Source organism: Neophocaena asiaeorientalis, unplaced genomic scaffold (assembly GCF_003031525.2).
Source record: "Neophocaena asiaeorientalis asiaeorientalis breed wild unplaced genomic scaffold, Neophocaena_asiaeorientalis_V1.1 scaffold496, whole genome shotgun sequence".
NCBI lineage: Eukaryota > Metazoa > Chordata > Mammalia > Artiodactyla > Phocoenidae > Neophocaena > Neophocaena asiaeorientalis.
In genome coordinates this window covers 1795357-1810025 of record NW_020174375.1, presented here as the reverse complement: position 1 = coordinate 1810025, position 14669 = coordinate 1795357, and the positions used below count along the sequence as shown (strand labels likewise).

Sequence of the window (14669 nt, the reverse complement as noted above, 5' to 3'; positions counted from 1 at the left end):
GCTTGATTTCTGACCCAGGCTGTGATCTGTCCTGGAGAATGTTCCATGAGCACTTGAGCCGAAAGTGCATTCTGTTGATTTTGGGTGGAATGTCCTTTATCAGTTAAGTTCCATCTTATTTAATGTATCATTTAAAGCTTGTGCTTCCTTATTTATTTTCATTTTGGATGATGTGTCCATTGGTGAAAGTGGGGTGTTAAAAGTGCCTTACTATGATTGTGTTACTGTCGATTTCCCCTTTAATGGCTGTTAGTATTTGCCTTATGTATTGAGGTGCTCCTATATTGGGTGCATAAATATTTACAATTGTTATATCTTCCTCTTGGATTGATCTCTTGATCATTATGTAGTGTCCTTCTTTGTCTCATGTCATAGTCTTTGTTTTAAAGTCTATTTTGTCTGATATGAGAATTGCTACTCCAGCTTTCTTTTGATTTCCATTTGCATGGAATATCTTTTTCCATCCGCCTCACTTTCAGTCTGTATGTGTCCCTAGGTCTGAAGTGGGTCTCTTGTAGACAGCATATATATGGGTCTTGTTTTTATATCCATTCAGCCAGTCTGTGTCTTCTGGTTGGAGCATTTAATCCATTTACATTTAAGGTATTATCGATATGTATGTTCCTATTACCATTTTCTTAATTGTTTTGGGTTTGTTATTGTAGGTCTTTTCCTTCTCTTGTGTTTCCTGCCGAGAGAAGTTGCTTTAGCATTTGTTGTAAAACTGGTTTGGTGGTGTTGAATTTTCTTAGCTTTTGCTTGTCTGTAAAGGTTTTAATTTCTCCATCGAATCTGAATGAGATCCCGGCTGGGTAGAGTAGTCTTGGTTGTAGGTTTTTTCCTTTCATCACTTTAAATATGTCCTGCCACTCCCTTCTGGCTTGCAGAGTTTCTCCTGAAAGATCAGCTGTTAACCTTATGGGGATTCCCTTGTATGTTATTTGTTGTTTTTCCTTTGTTGCTTTTAATATTTGTTCTTTGTATTTAATTTTTGATAGTTTGATTAGTATGTGTCTTGGTGTGTTTCTCCTTGGAGTTATCCTGTACGGGACTCTCTGTGCTTCCTGGACTTGATTGACTCTTTCCTTTCCTATGTTAGGGAAGTTTTCCCTATAATCTCTTCAAATATTTTCTCAGTCCCTTTCTTTTTCTCTTCTTCTTCTGGGAGCCCTATAATTCGAATGTTGGTGTGTTTAATGTTGTCCCAGAGGTGTCTGAGACTATGCTCAATTCTTTTTAATTCTTTTTTGTTTATTCTGTTCTGCAGTAGTTATTTCCATTATTTTATCTTCCAGTTCACTTTTCCGTTCTTCTGCCTCAGTTATTCTGCTATTGATTCCTTCTAGAGAATTTTAATTTCATTTATTGTGTGGTTCATCATTGTTTGTTTGCTCTTTAGTTCTTCTAAGTACTTGTTCAGTGTTTCTTGTATTTTCTCCATTCTATTTCCAAGATTTTGGATCATCTTTACTATCCTTATGCTTAATTCTTTTTCAGGTAGACTGCCTATTTCCTCTTCATTTGTTTGGTCTGGTGGGTTTTTACCTTGCTCCTTCATCTGCTGTGTGTTTCTCCGTCTTCTCATTTTGATTAACTTACTGTGTTTGGGGTCTCCTTTTTGCAGCCTGCAAGTTCGTAGTTCCTGCTATTTTTGGTGTCTGCCCCCAGTGGGTAAGGTTGGTTCAGTAGGTTGTATAGGCTTCCTGCTGGATGGGACTGGTGCCTGTGTTCAGGTGGATGAGGCTGCATCTTGTCTTTCTGGTGGGCAGGCCCGCGTCTGGTGGTGTGTTTTGGGGTGTCTGCGAAAATACGATTTTAGGCAGCCTCTCTTCTGATGGGTGGAGTTGTGTTCCTGTCTTGCTAGTTGTTTGGCGTAGGGTGTCCAGCACTGTAGCTTGCTGGTCGTTGAGTGGAGCTGGGTCTTCACGTTGAGATGGAGATCTCTGGGAGAGCTTTCACCATTTGGTATTACGTGGAGCCGGGAGGTGTCTGGTGGACCAATGTCCTGAACTCAGCTCTCCCACCTCAGAGGCACAGGCCTGACACCCAGCCAGAGCACCAAGACCGTATCAGCCGCATGGCTCAGAAGAAAAAGGGGGGGGAGAGAGAGAGAAAAAAAAAAACATGGAAGAAAGAGAAAAGAAAAAGTTATTCGAATAAAAAATATAAAATAATTATTAAAAATAAAAAATTAAAATGTAATAAAAAAAAAGAAGAGAGCAACGAAACTAAAAAACAAATCCACCAATAATAACAAGAGCTAAAAACTATACTAAAAAACCCCCCAAAAAATGGACAGACAGAACCCTGGGACAAATGATTCTCCCGGGGAAGTTGTCCCTGGATCACGGGACCCAAGCAGTGGCGGGCTGCACAGGCTCCCAGGAGGGGATGTGTGGATAGTGATCTGTTCTTGCACACAGGCTTCTTGGTGGCTGCAGCAGCAGCCTTAGCATCTCATGCCCGTGTCTGGTGTCCACACTGATAGCCGTGGCTCCTGCCAATCTCTGGAGCTCGTTTAGGTGGTGCTCTGAATCCCCTCTCCTTGTGCACCCCGAAACAATGGTCTCTTGCCTCTTAGGCAGGTCCAGACTTTTTCCCAGATTCTCTCCCAGCTAGCTGTGGCACACTAGCCCCCTTCAGGCTGTGTTCACGCAGCCAACCCCAGTCCTCTCCCTGGGATACTACCGAAGCCGGAGCCTCAGCTCCCAGCCCCCTCCTGCCCCGGCAGGTGAGCAGACAAGCCTCTTGGGCTGGTGAGTGCTGGTTGTCACCGACCCTTTGTGCGTTAATCTCTTTGTTTTGCCCTCTGCACCCCTGTTGCTGTGCTCTCCTCCGTGGCTCCAAAGCTTCTTCCCCCCACCACCCCCCCATCTCTGCCAGTGAAGGGGCTTCCTAGTGTGTGGAAACTTTTCCTCCTTCACAGCTCCCTCCCCGAGGTGCAGGTCCTGTCCCTGTTCTTTTGTCTCTGTTTTTTCTCTTTTTTTTTCCCTCCCCAGGTACGTGGGGAGTTTCTTTCCTTTGGGAAGTCTGAGGTCTTCTGCCAGCGTTCAGTAGGTGTTCTGTAGGAGTTGTTCCACATGTAGGTGTATTTCTGATGTATTTGTGCAGAGGAAGGTGATCACCATGTCTTACTCTTCCGCCATCTTGAAGGTCTATGTCAGTATTTTTAAATCATCAAACTTTTTATCAGTAGCTACTACCAAAATTACAATATTCAGTTATACTAGGTGTTTTTTCATATTTTAAACCTCATACAGTTTTCATTGTTGGTTTTCAGCCTTGCTTCTTCCAGTTTGCCTTTCCCATTCTATTACCAACATGATTTTTAATTTAAAGTCTGATACTGCTTTCTCAGTTCTCTACTTAAAAATCTTTTGGGACTTCTCCGTCTGGTTATAGCAAGCTAGGTAATTCAGATTGTCCTGCTGAGAACAATTTAAAAAGCTGGGCCAGTCATTAAAAAGTCTACAAATAACAAATCCTGGAAAGGATGTGGAGAAAAGGGAACTCTCCTATGCTGTTGGTGGGAATGTAAATTGGTGCAGCCACTGTGGAAAACAGTATGAAGTTTCCTTAGTAAACTGAAAATAGAGTTGTCGTATGATCCAGCAATCTGACTCCTGGGCATATATCTGGTGAAAACTCTAGTTTTGAAAGATACGTGCAACCGTGTTCACAGCAGCACTGTTTACAATAGCTAAGACATGGAAGCAACCTAAATGCCTATCGACAGATGAATGGATAAAGATGTGGTATATATGCCCAATAAAATACTACTCAGCCATAAAGAAGAATGAAATAATGGCATTTGCAGCAACTTGGATGGACCTAGAGATTATGATACTAAGTGAACTAAAGTCAGAAAGAGAAAGACAAATACCATATGATATTGCTTATATGTGGGATCTAAAATATACAAATGAACTTATATACAAAACAGAGGCAGACTCATAGGCTTAGAAAACAAATGTATGGTTACCAAAGGGTAAGGGAGGTGGGGGAGGGACAAAGTAGGAGTTTGGGATTAGCAGGCATAAACTACTATATATAAAATAGATAAACAAGGTCCTACTGTATAGCACAGGAACTATATTCAATATCCTGTAATAAACCACAATGGAAAAGAATATGAAAATGAATATGTATATATATGTATAACTAAATCACTTTCCCGTATATCAGAAACTAACACAATATTGTAAATCAACTATACTTCAGTTATAAATAAATAAATAGCTGAGTGAAAACAAAACACATTTTATTGAGGGTATTAGAATGCTAACTGATATGACCAAATTAGGATCTGAGTGCTGACAGAGGCCCAAGGAGGAGCAGCTCCAATTTGGGATTGCTTTTTTTCCCCTGGGGGTTGTGTTGATTCCAGAAGCAGCAGCTGAGAGATTAAGAGGTGCTTTTGGTAGCCTGTTGGGTATAAGGAGACAGGGACAGAGTATAAGACCCACCACAGGAGAGGGGTGAACTCCTCTCACTTAGGACCCCAAAATGCTGTACCTTAGGATACAGAAAAACTGAAGTGGCTAGGCTCTCATAGGATGGTAGCTTAGCTTTAAATTATCATTCCTGTAACTGCATTAATAAGATCTGGTATTGCTAGTGTCCTCAAGTATTTGGCAGAAGCAAACATCTTTTCTGGAGAAATACAGCTTTCTTTGTGTCAAATTCTGTCTATAGACCATTTTTCAAATTTAGTATCCAGTATATAAAATATAATTAGGCACCTGACAAGATAGCAGAAAAAAACAAGAAAATAGAAACAGATCCACAGGAACTCTGTATCTTGTAGTTATCAGATTTAAAATAGCTGTGTTGAGAATTTTGAGCTAATTAAGAGTTTTGTAGAGGTACAAACTATAAAAAAGAAAAATGGATATTCTAGAATTGAAAAATGTAATCCAATTTTTTAGATTAATGTAATCTAAAGGTCTTAATTAGGATCTTTGTGGATGAAGTTAACAGCAAATTAGCCATCACAGAAGAGAGAATTAGTGAATTGAAAGATAGGTCAGAAGAAAATATCCAGAATAAAGAGAGAGGGACAAAAAAAAGGAAAATAAAGGAGGGGGTAAGCTTAATACAAAATATAATTAGAAGTTCTTGGGACTTCCCTGGTGGCACAGTGGTTAAGAATCTGCCTGCCAATGCAGGGGACATGGGTTCAATTCCTGTCTGGGAAGATCCCACATGCCACGGAGCAACTAAGCCCGTGCGCCACAACTACTGAGCCCACGCATCACAACTGCTGAGCCTGCACGCCACAACTACTGAGCTCATGCGCCGCAATTACTGAAGCCCGGTTGCTCTAGGGCCCGCATGCTGCAGGTACTGAGCCTACATGTCACTCCGCAACAAGAGAAGCCACCTCAATGAGAAGCCTGCGTACCACAACAGAGGGTAGCCCCTGCTTGCCACAACTGGAGAAAGCCCATGCCCAGCAATGAAGACCCAACATAGCCAAAAAAGAAAAAAAAAAGATTTAATTAGAAGTTATAATGTGTGTATATTTGAGTCCCCCAAATGAAAGAAGGGGGGCAAAAGTATTATTTAATGAGAGAATGGCTGAAAACTCCAAGACTGATGAAATACTTTAATTCACAGATTCAAGCATCCGTATAGGCCCCTAATGGAATCAATACAAATCTCACTAAAGATGAAAAATCTTAAAAGCAATCAGAACAAGTAGTCAATGATGTAGCGATAACATTGACAGTTGATTTCTCAACAGAAACAGTGGAAACTAAACGGCAGGGGAAAATACCTACCAGCTTAGAATCCATCCCCTGTGAAATTACCCAGAGCTGCAATTAAAATGGTAAATATGAGGGCAAAACTAAATGAATGTTGACTATCTAGAAAAATAATAATCTCTCACAGTGTTTTTAAATACACATACATGTAATTAAAGTATGTAATAAGAATTGCATATAAGTCTTGGTAAAGGCACATAGTTTTTAACATCCTTATATTATCCAGAAAGATGATAAAAGTGCTAATTAATATTAGATAGTGAAAATTAGTAATTTAGGCTGTAATCTATGGGATGACCACTAACATAATAGTTAAAGAGTATGCCAGACTTTAAGGCAAAAAATATTGTAAGAAAAGTTTCAATATACTGGAAAGATGTAATCTAAAACAATTAGTAGGTGTTCAGTTCTTAATTTGTATGAACCTAATATCACATGGTCTCAAAATATAGTAAGCAAAGTAAGGAGACTTAGGAGGACCTGAATAACCCACAATCATAGTGGGAGATTTTAACAGTCTCTATCAGTAATTTAAAGAATAAGCATGCAGAAGCAAACCAATATGGATGTAGAAGATTTGAACAACACAATCAGCAAACTTAATCTCATGGATGTGGAGATAGGAGTGTGTGTGTGTATGTATGAATATCCACACATACGCATAAACACACATATAACACTACCCTACAGTACAGAATACACATTCTTTTCAAGCATGTATGGAGCATTTACTAAATTTATATGTGATTATAGAGCAAGTTTCAACGAATTTTATAGGTTTTAACTATTTAAGAGTATTTTCTTTCACCACAGTACAATTAAGCTAGAACTCAGTAACCAAAAGGTAAAAATTTTTAATTGTCATAGATTGGCAAATTAAACAATATTCTCTAAATAGCAAAAGAAGAAATAGGGTAAAAGCCATAAAATATTTTGGATGGAATTATTAAAATACAATGTATCAAAACTTGTAGGATGCAGTCTAGATGGGAATTTCTTGTTTTAGATTACATATATTAAGATTTTGCTTCTGGTAATGATGGAGTAAAATCTAACTCCCTGCTCTTTCCAATATACCAGATAATTATATCTCAGGGAAAGTCATATATATTCATTTATTTATCAGATATTTATTGAACACCTACCATATGTCATACTTACTACTGTATTAGGTGCTTGGTATATAGCATTGTTTCTCAGCCTCAGCAGTGTTGACATTTTGTGACATTGTTCTTTTTGGGGGGACTGTTGTGTGCATTTTTTAGCACACAATGTTTAGCAGTATCCACAGCCTATACCCATTAGATGCCAGTAATACTCCTTCATTTTGATAACCAAAATTGTGCCTTGGTTTTCTCAGTTGTAAAATGGGGATAATAATGATACCTACTTTATAAGGTTGATGAATTAGGTAAGACAATAAGTAAATATAAAGTCCTTAGAACAGTGCCTGGAATATGCTAGGCACTTGGTAAATGTTAACTATTATTTTGATTGTCAAATATCTATGCATTTCTAAACTGTAATAATTTTTGTAAAGAAGAAAAATAGGACCTCTCCTTTCCATACTCCCAATCTAGATTCATGTTTGCTGGCAACTGTCTTTAAAAGGGTATTATAAAGTTACCATGTAAGAGAGGGTATTATAAAGTTATCAAGTAAGAGACTGGACTAGGTAACAACTGTGATCACTTTCAACTCTCAATTACTGTGATTATATTTTCATATTGATAGAAAAGAATGATCAGTGTATTTCATTGTACTCTGGTACTTATATTTGTGAATACATGTTTTAATATTGGTTATTAAAATAATTTTAGAACTATTTTTATAATATTATTACAATATATTTTACAATTTTACATTATTAAAGTGAATACTTTCAATTTGTTTGAAACTCTAAACTGCAGAAAACTGGTATATTAGTTTTTTTGCTCTGAACTGCACTCCATGGCGAACTTTTGAAAATGGTAGTGCAGTTGCAAACTTAATTGTGATTAAATGTTTAACGAACTCTTTAACGGATTGAAAAACTACGGTTAGACAAATAAGTGTAGACTAACGTTTACTCCTGAAATCAATTAAGAAGGGATATATATTAGTAGTTAAAAGTAATCTGTAATTGTATTTTGCATTGCTTTTAAATTGCAAAATGAGGAAAGTGTTTTTGGCTCCTGCTGTTTATGAAATAGCAGAAATAAATTTTAAAAATTTATTTAAAAATAGTTTTAATGTTTTATCACAAAAATCAAATTCACATATATGCTGTTCATTGGAGAAAATATTAAAATATAGTGATAAGCAAAAATATTGTCTTTCACTAAGAATTGTACCATTTTGCATTCTCACCATACCTTTAGAAAAATGCCTCTTTTTCTACAGCCAGACTGTATATATATATTTTTTTCCTTTGTCCACTTTTCTTAAAAAAAAAAAATGGCTATAAGAATTGTGGCAGTTCTAGGTGCAGTTCAAGTTATAGCTTCAAAACATTAGTTCATTCAAATATGATGCTTGCCTTGTGTCAGGCTCTTTGTTAGGCACTGAGAAGTCGTTGTGAACAAAGCAAGCACGGTGTTTTATAGGTTACAGTTTAGTGGGAGAGATTTAAAAAGAAACTGTGCTAGATGCTGTGAAGGAGACAAAGATGCTCTGTGACTAATAACAGAGATCTGGCTTAGCCTGGGTGATCAGGACGGTTTTAGGACAGCCTGTTTAAGTATTGCAGAGCTAACTGACTTCTTTCGGATTCAGACTTGATTATTAATATTATTTTTGTTACTGTTAATGCTTCATTAGAACCATTCACCCAACTGAGCTAATTAGATACATATAAGCAAACTCTGGTATGGTCAAAATGTCAGTTAAGATTGGATAGGTGGAGAGCAATGAAGTGGATATTTTCTAGATTCTTTAGGCTTAGGTAGAACTAATTTTTCTTTGAAAATTACTGTTTTAATCTTATAAAAAATGAGTGTGAGTATAGCATTTTGCTATGTTTACTGTCTTACCCAGTTTTGAGTTTTTTATTAGTGTTTTAGAGATTGATTTTTTTTTTAGAGATTTTATTTAAAATTGTTTAGATAGGAGTGGTATTTTATCAGTTCAGTGCAATCTTTGTTACATGAAGTATAGATGAGAAGATTAACATTAGTGCAAAATTTAAACTAAAACAGATACCATAAACTTGGTGGTAATGATGTGTTCAAGTGAAATGTCTTGATAAGCAAGTGAAAAATAGTTGGCACTCCATCTGAAATGAAGTGCATAAAAGTATGTTTGTATATGAAAGAGTGTCTTAATCTACTTCATGGTATATGTAAGGAATTCAGTAATTTAATACAAAAGACGGCTCTGTCTTTTACTATGATTGTAGAAGTAGAAACACTGTGAAGATTAATGTTACATATTTCAGAATTGGTTTGGTTAATAATAATAATCTTCAAATATAGTTTTATTATAATAGGTTAGATGTGTTGAAAGATATGGCCCTTAACTTACTTTTTAATACCTTCCTTTCAGCTGACAGTTACTTAGGTTTTGAATTGACTTCCAGTTAGGTTTTGAATTGACTTCCAGTTATTAATAGTGTTTCATACTGGTCAGTTCCTAAAGCAAGCAGGAAGGAAGTACATTTACTTATTTTGATACTCGGTTGTATTTTAGAGTAGAGAATCCTACGTAGCAAGCTGTATTACTGGTGAATCCAGTAGATATCTGCCCAGTGAGCTCTATTTAGCAGTCCTTGACATTACGGTGAAAGGAAAATGAATTTAATAGAGTTTTGCATCATTTTTTTTTTTCAGACACTGGCCAAAAGAAGACCCTAGACAAGAAAGATGGGAGAAGAATGTCTTTTCAGAAACCCAAAGGGACTACTGAATATACTGTAAGTTATTTGTTTTGAAAAAGCTGATATCTCTTTGTGATAGTCTTATTTGAGACATTCTTTGTTTATGCTGTAAATAAGACAAAGGTTCCTAATTGCCTTATTTTAAAAATCTGTACACCACTCTCGATAACTGCTTTACTAATAATAATGATACTTCAGTTCTTAACTGTATTTTAGGATTTTTTTTCCTTAAAGGAAAATTTTATTAAGTGTGATATAAAGATAATTATTCTAGCAAATTTAACAAAATGGTAATTTACTTGGAGTTAAAGTTCCTGTGGTACAATAATTTTTTATTAGGTTAGACTTTTAGGGAAATATTTACTTTTTTAGAAATGTGATCTTCATTATATTCCCAGCAGTGCTAACGATAATGAAAATGGCAGATAGAATACGGAAAAAACAAGTTGCTATTAATTTTCCAGAATAACCTCTCACATTAGATTATTTACACTGATTTATGGCTAAGTTCCTGTGTTCTTGAAATGACCCTCAAATTTCCTTGCAGTCAGCTTTTCATATTTCTGGTTACTATGGAAAACTGAAGTGAGAAATGTACTTTAGTCTGTGATATGCTGCTTCTTTGATTGAATGTAAATGTTGTTAGATAATTTTAACATGTTAAAAATCTGTTATTTTAACTGAGCTTAATTTTGTGTTGTGTTTTTCTAATATGTTATTGTAACTGTATTAAGAAGAAAATAGCAAGTTGAAACAATTTATACATTTGTGTCATCATGAAGTCTTCCAATCTTGGTTTGAGTCTTGATTATTTTTCATAAATTCTAAAAATTGAACAAATTATCAAAACCTTGAGTTATACTTTATTTTCATATACTGTATAATTGACAGTTTGAGATTTTAAGTATTTTAAAAAGGTTTGAAACCAGATAATTTAAGGTGGAATTATATTTACTACTATCAAAAGAATCTCCTCTTAAGCATATTATAAACTCGAGTGTGCTTGTACCTTCTCTGCATGATTGAGAAATTGAGAATATAAATTCAGACAGTAAAATATTGAGTAATGTAGTTTGATGTATTCATTAGTGTTTATTAAGACATAAGACTGTAGGCATAAGGCATAAGATGTTATCTACATACGTAATCCTGTGGTTTTGAAGAATTACAAAAGTTTAGTTGGTTTTGAATTCAGGAGTTTCCCAATTTTGTTCTTGTAATTCAATAAAACTTGTGTTATCGGTAGCAAATTTAAATTTAAATTAAGAACCATTATTTTGGGCAAAGGTTAATTGAAACTTGGCCATTTGTATCCTTGGGTTCTGCATCAATGGATTCAACCAACCATGGATAGAAATATTTGGGGAAAAAAATTCCAGAAAGTTCCAAAAAGCAAAACTTGAATTTCCCTTACTGGCCACTATTTACATACATTGTATTAGGTATTATAAGTAATCTAGAGATGATTTAATGTATATGGAGGATGTGTGTAGGTTATATGCAAATAACTATGCCATTTTATATAAGGGACTTAAGCACCCATGGATTTTGATATCTGTGGGGATCCTGGAACAAATCCCCTGGGATACTGAGGAATTACTATATATTTTTTCTTATGTTATAAATGACCTTTGGGAAATAATCAGTTACTGATAAGAAAAGTTATAAAACATCCTCTAGGAGATCTTTGTTTTCATTTTTTATCCCTTTGTTTTTTCCCGATGCCATATCCTAAAGATAGAAACACATGTGTTTCTAAAACTAAGATATTACTGTCTTCTATTCTTATTATAATTTGTAAAATCTTCATATAATATCTTTATATAAGGTACATAACATGATTTTTGTATTTGGGAAAAATATATTTTTCTATATTTCTTTTGAAATCTTACAATATCACAGTGTACTCTCAACATTTACTTATTCTAAAATATTTATGGTTTAGCTTAAATGTATTTTCGGACCACCTAAATATAGTATAAATTAGTCATTGTACCTTAGGTAGCTTTAAAGTTAGAATCATACATAAAAAAAAACATACATATATATTACGTATGTGTTTATATATGCACATACACGCACAGTTTTTAACTATAAAATTACTTTCAGTAGGATCAAGTAGACCTTGAAAATGTTATACATAACCATTTTCTTCCTAGTTAATTTAATATCCCTGTACCATTCTACCGAAAGCCTTGTCTAAAGTCACTAATGATTTTCTAATTATCAAACCTGGTGGCTTTTTCTTTGTTGTTGCATACCACTCACTGCTCCTTCTTTCTTGTTTTACTTTCCTTCTCAATGTTCTTTAATGTATCTTTCAGTGAGGATCTGTGAATGGATAATCAGGCAGTGTCTGAAAAGTCTTCAGTGCACCCTCATTCCTGGTAGTTGAGCTGCCTATAGATTATTAGGTAAACAGTTATTTTCTGTCAGCACTTTTTTTTTTTTCCCGGATGCGCAGGCTAAGCGGCCATGGCTCACGGGCCCAGCCGCTCCGTGGCATGTGGGATCTTCCCGGACCGTGTCCCCTGCATCGGCAGGCGGACTCTCAACCACTGAGCCACCAGGGAAGCCCTCTGTCAGCACTTGGAATGTAGTTATCTATTATCTTATGCCCTTCTGTTGCCTTTTTATTTTTGTTCATTTCTAGGCAGTCTTCTTTTTTTAGATTGTTTTTTTAAGTTTACTTCTTGTCCTTACAGTTCTATAGTGCCACTGTGATAAGTCTAGATTCAGACAAATTTTTATCTTACTTATTGTGTTTCTTCACTCTAAGGAATCATGCCATTCATAAATTCTGGAAAATTATCAGCCATTATTTCTTTGATTATATACTCTCCTTTCTCAATTTATTCTAGAAACTAATTGTACTACATTTTGCTATCATTATGCTTCATTGCCCTGTTCTTGCTAACATTTTGACTGTATCTTACACCTCTTTCACTGCTTGTTCTGCTCTTGTTGATTCCAAATGTGAGTGGTTCCTTGTATCTTTTCACTTGCCCATTTACATTCTGCAACTTAGAGAACTTAAGAACTTTACTATATGAAGTAAGACCCAAACTTTTTTCTATTTCTGCCTTTCTAGATGCTTACATTTCCTACCACCACTTCATATTTAACAAATTATAGCAAACCTTTCACCAATTTTTTCTTCATTCTTGCCTAATGCTTTATTTTCTTGTTTCTATTTTCCTTCAATCTGTTGTTCATCCAGGTTGGAATTTTTGGATTTAGCATCAGTTGATCATTAATGTTTGCACCTCTGACGTAATACAACTACTGCTCTATTACAACTTGTTCAATCCATTCCTGTTTTCTCTTGAGTCTTATCTGAAAATCTTATACCTTTATCTCTTTCTTTACATTTGTATGACCTTAAGGATGATCCTGCTGCTGTAGTATTACATTGGTTTTTCTGCATCCATTCTCTTGTGTCATTAATCATAGACCTGTAGCCATTAATCTAAGATGCCACTCGGCCATGTAACTTCCTTGCTTCATATTGGTGTTTTTATTACTTTCATTACCACAACTGATAGGATCATTGTGAAGATGAAATGTGTGTTAATTAATAAGAACTTTGTAAGCTTCCAGATGTTTCTGCAAAGTAAAATTGGTTTATAGAGAGCTTTTACATACATTATCTCAATAAGGTAGGTGACATACCATCTCATTTCATAGATGAGAAAGTTTGCATGGAAGAAGAGAGCAGGGCTAGATTATTAGTCTGTGTTTTTGGCATCAATTTGGTTTTACAAAACCATTAAAGAAAAAATATATATTGTTTGTTTGTTTTTTTTTACCCCCACATACATATCTACTTTTCCTGATTTTCGAAGTCTTTTACAGTCTAATTCAAAATGCCTGATTCAATCTCATCCTTTTTTTGAGATTTGGCTCTACGTACCTTCCTAGAATCCTAAATTCATGAGTGTACCCTGGATGGTTTAGGAGGAAGAGATAGTATCCCACAAATGTGTTTTGTTCTTTTCTGTCTCCTAATATGTCAGTTCTATTCTCTTCATTTTGAATGTTCTTCCCTACTCTCTACTTCTCAAATTCCTACCCGTTCTTCAAGATAGCTTTAAATCTTTTCCATAAAGTCTTTCTTGGACAATTTGGAGCAAATATGTTGCTGTGTCTGCTCAGAGCTTCTGTTGCATTTGTTGTTTCACTTAAATTGCTCTTTATCTTTTATATAACCTTTTTTGTCTTTCTTATTTTCTAACTAGGTTGTAAATCCCTTATGCCCTAAAACCACTTCATTGGACTTCATCATTCTCTACAGAGATGCTTTATGTATAGAGAACTCTAAAGGAATACATTGATCAAATGACTTTCTTTCAGGATAATTGACAATTAAATCCCATGATTTAAGATTTCTATAAATATGATCATTAAAATATACTAATTCAAAAACATATTCCTCAGCTTTGGTTCAAATATATTTTCTAATTTATCTACTTAAATGGAAGATTATGTAAAGATCATTAGAAACAGCACTTTAAGTTTAATACAGGCATACTTTGCTAAAGTAAAATTAGCTTCTAGAAGTTACATATGTTTTACAAACTATTTATATTGTTTTAAAGTCTTTGTAAAATAAAAATCACTGGTTTGTGTTTTGAAAGTTATATTTTGTATTTTGAAATTGCTTGAAGTAGAGACCTACATGTAATTGAGATGTATTATGATAAAGCATATACTCTGTATCATAATAGGTTGAGATCAGTTGCTAACAAACACAAAATTTATCAAGTTATCCTATCTCTAAAGATGGAAATACCAGTTATTAGTCAAATGTAAAATTGGTCCATAGACATATTAATGATCATTAAACCTCATCGTTTAGTTTTTCTGTTTTAACAAATTAATTTTTTTTTCTCTTAAACAGGTTGAATCAAGGGATTCTTTGAATAGTATAGCCCTGAAATTTGATACAACGCCCAACGAACTTGTTCAGTTAAATAAGTTATTCTCCCGAGCAGTTGTTACTGGACAGGTATCTTTTTTTTAATGCATTGATTGTTAGAAGCATCAGT

General features: G+C 35.0%; 1 protein-coding gene across 3 annotated transcripts in view; it reads left to right on the top strand.

The window, feature by feature from the left end:
* The window catches only part of OXR1 (oxidation resistance 1), a 447043-nt gene that overhangs the window by 358112 nt on the left and 74262 nt on the right, over positions 1-14669 (top strand). For all 3 annotated transcript variants that reach the window (XM_024756318.1, XM_024756317.1, XM_024756319.1), the window contains 2 exons: positions 9575-9657; positions 14522-14629. In XM_024756318.1, the coding sequence (XP_024612086.1) occupies positions 9575-9657; positions 14522-14629 (191 nt within the window). The remainder of the gene's footprint in view (positions 1-9574; positions 9658-14521; positions 14630-14669) is intronic.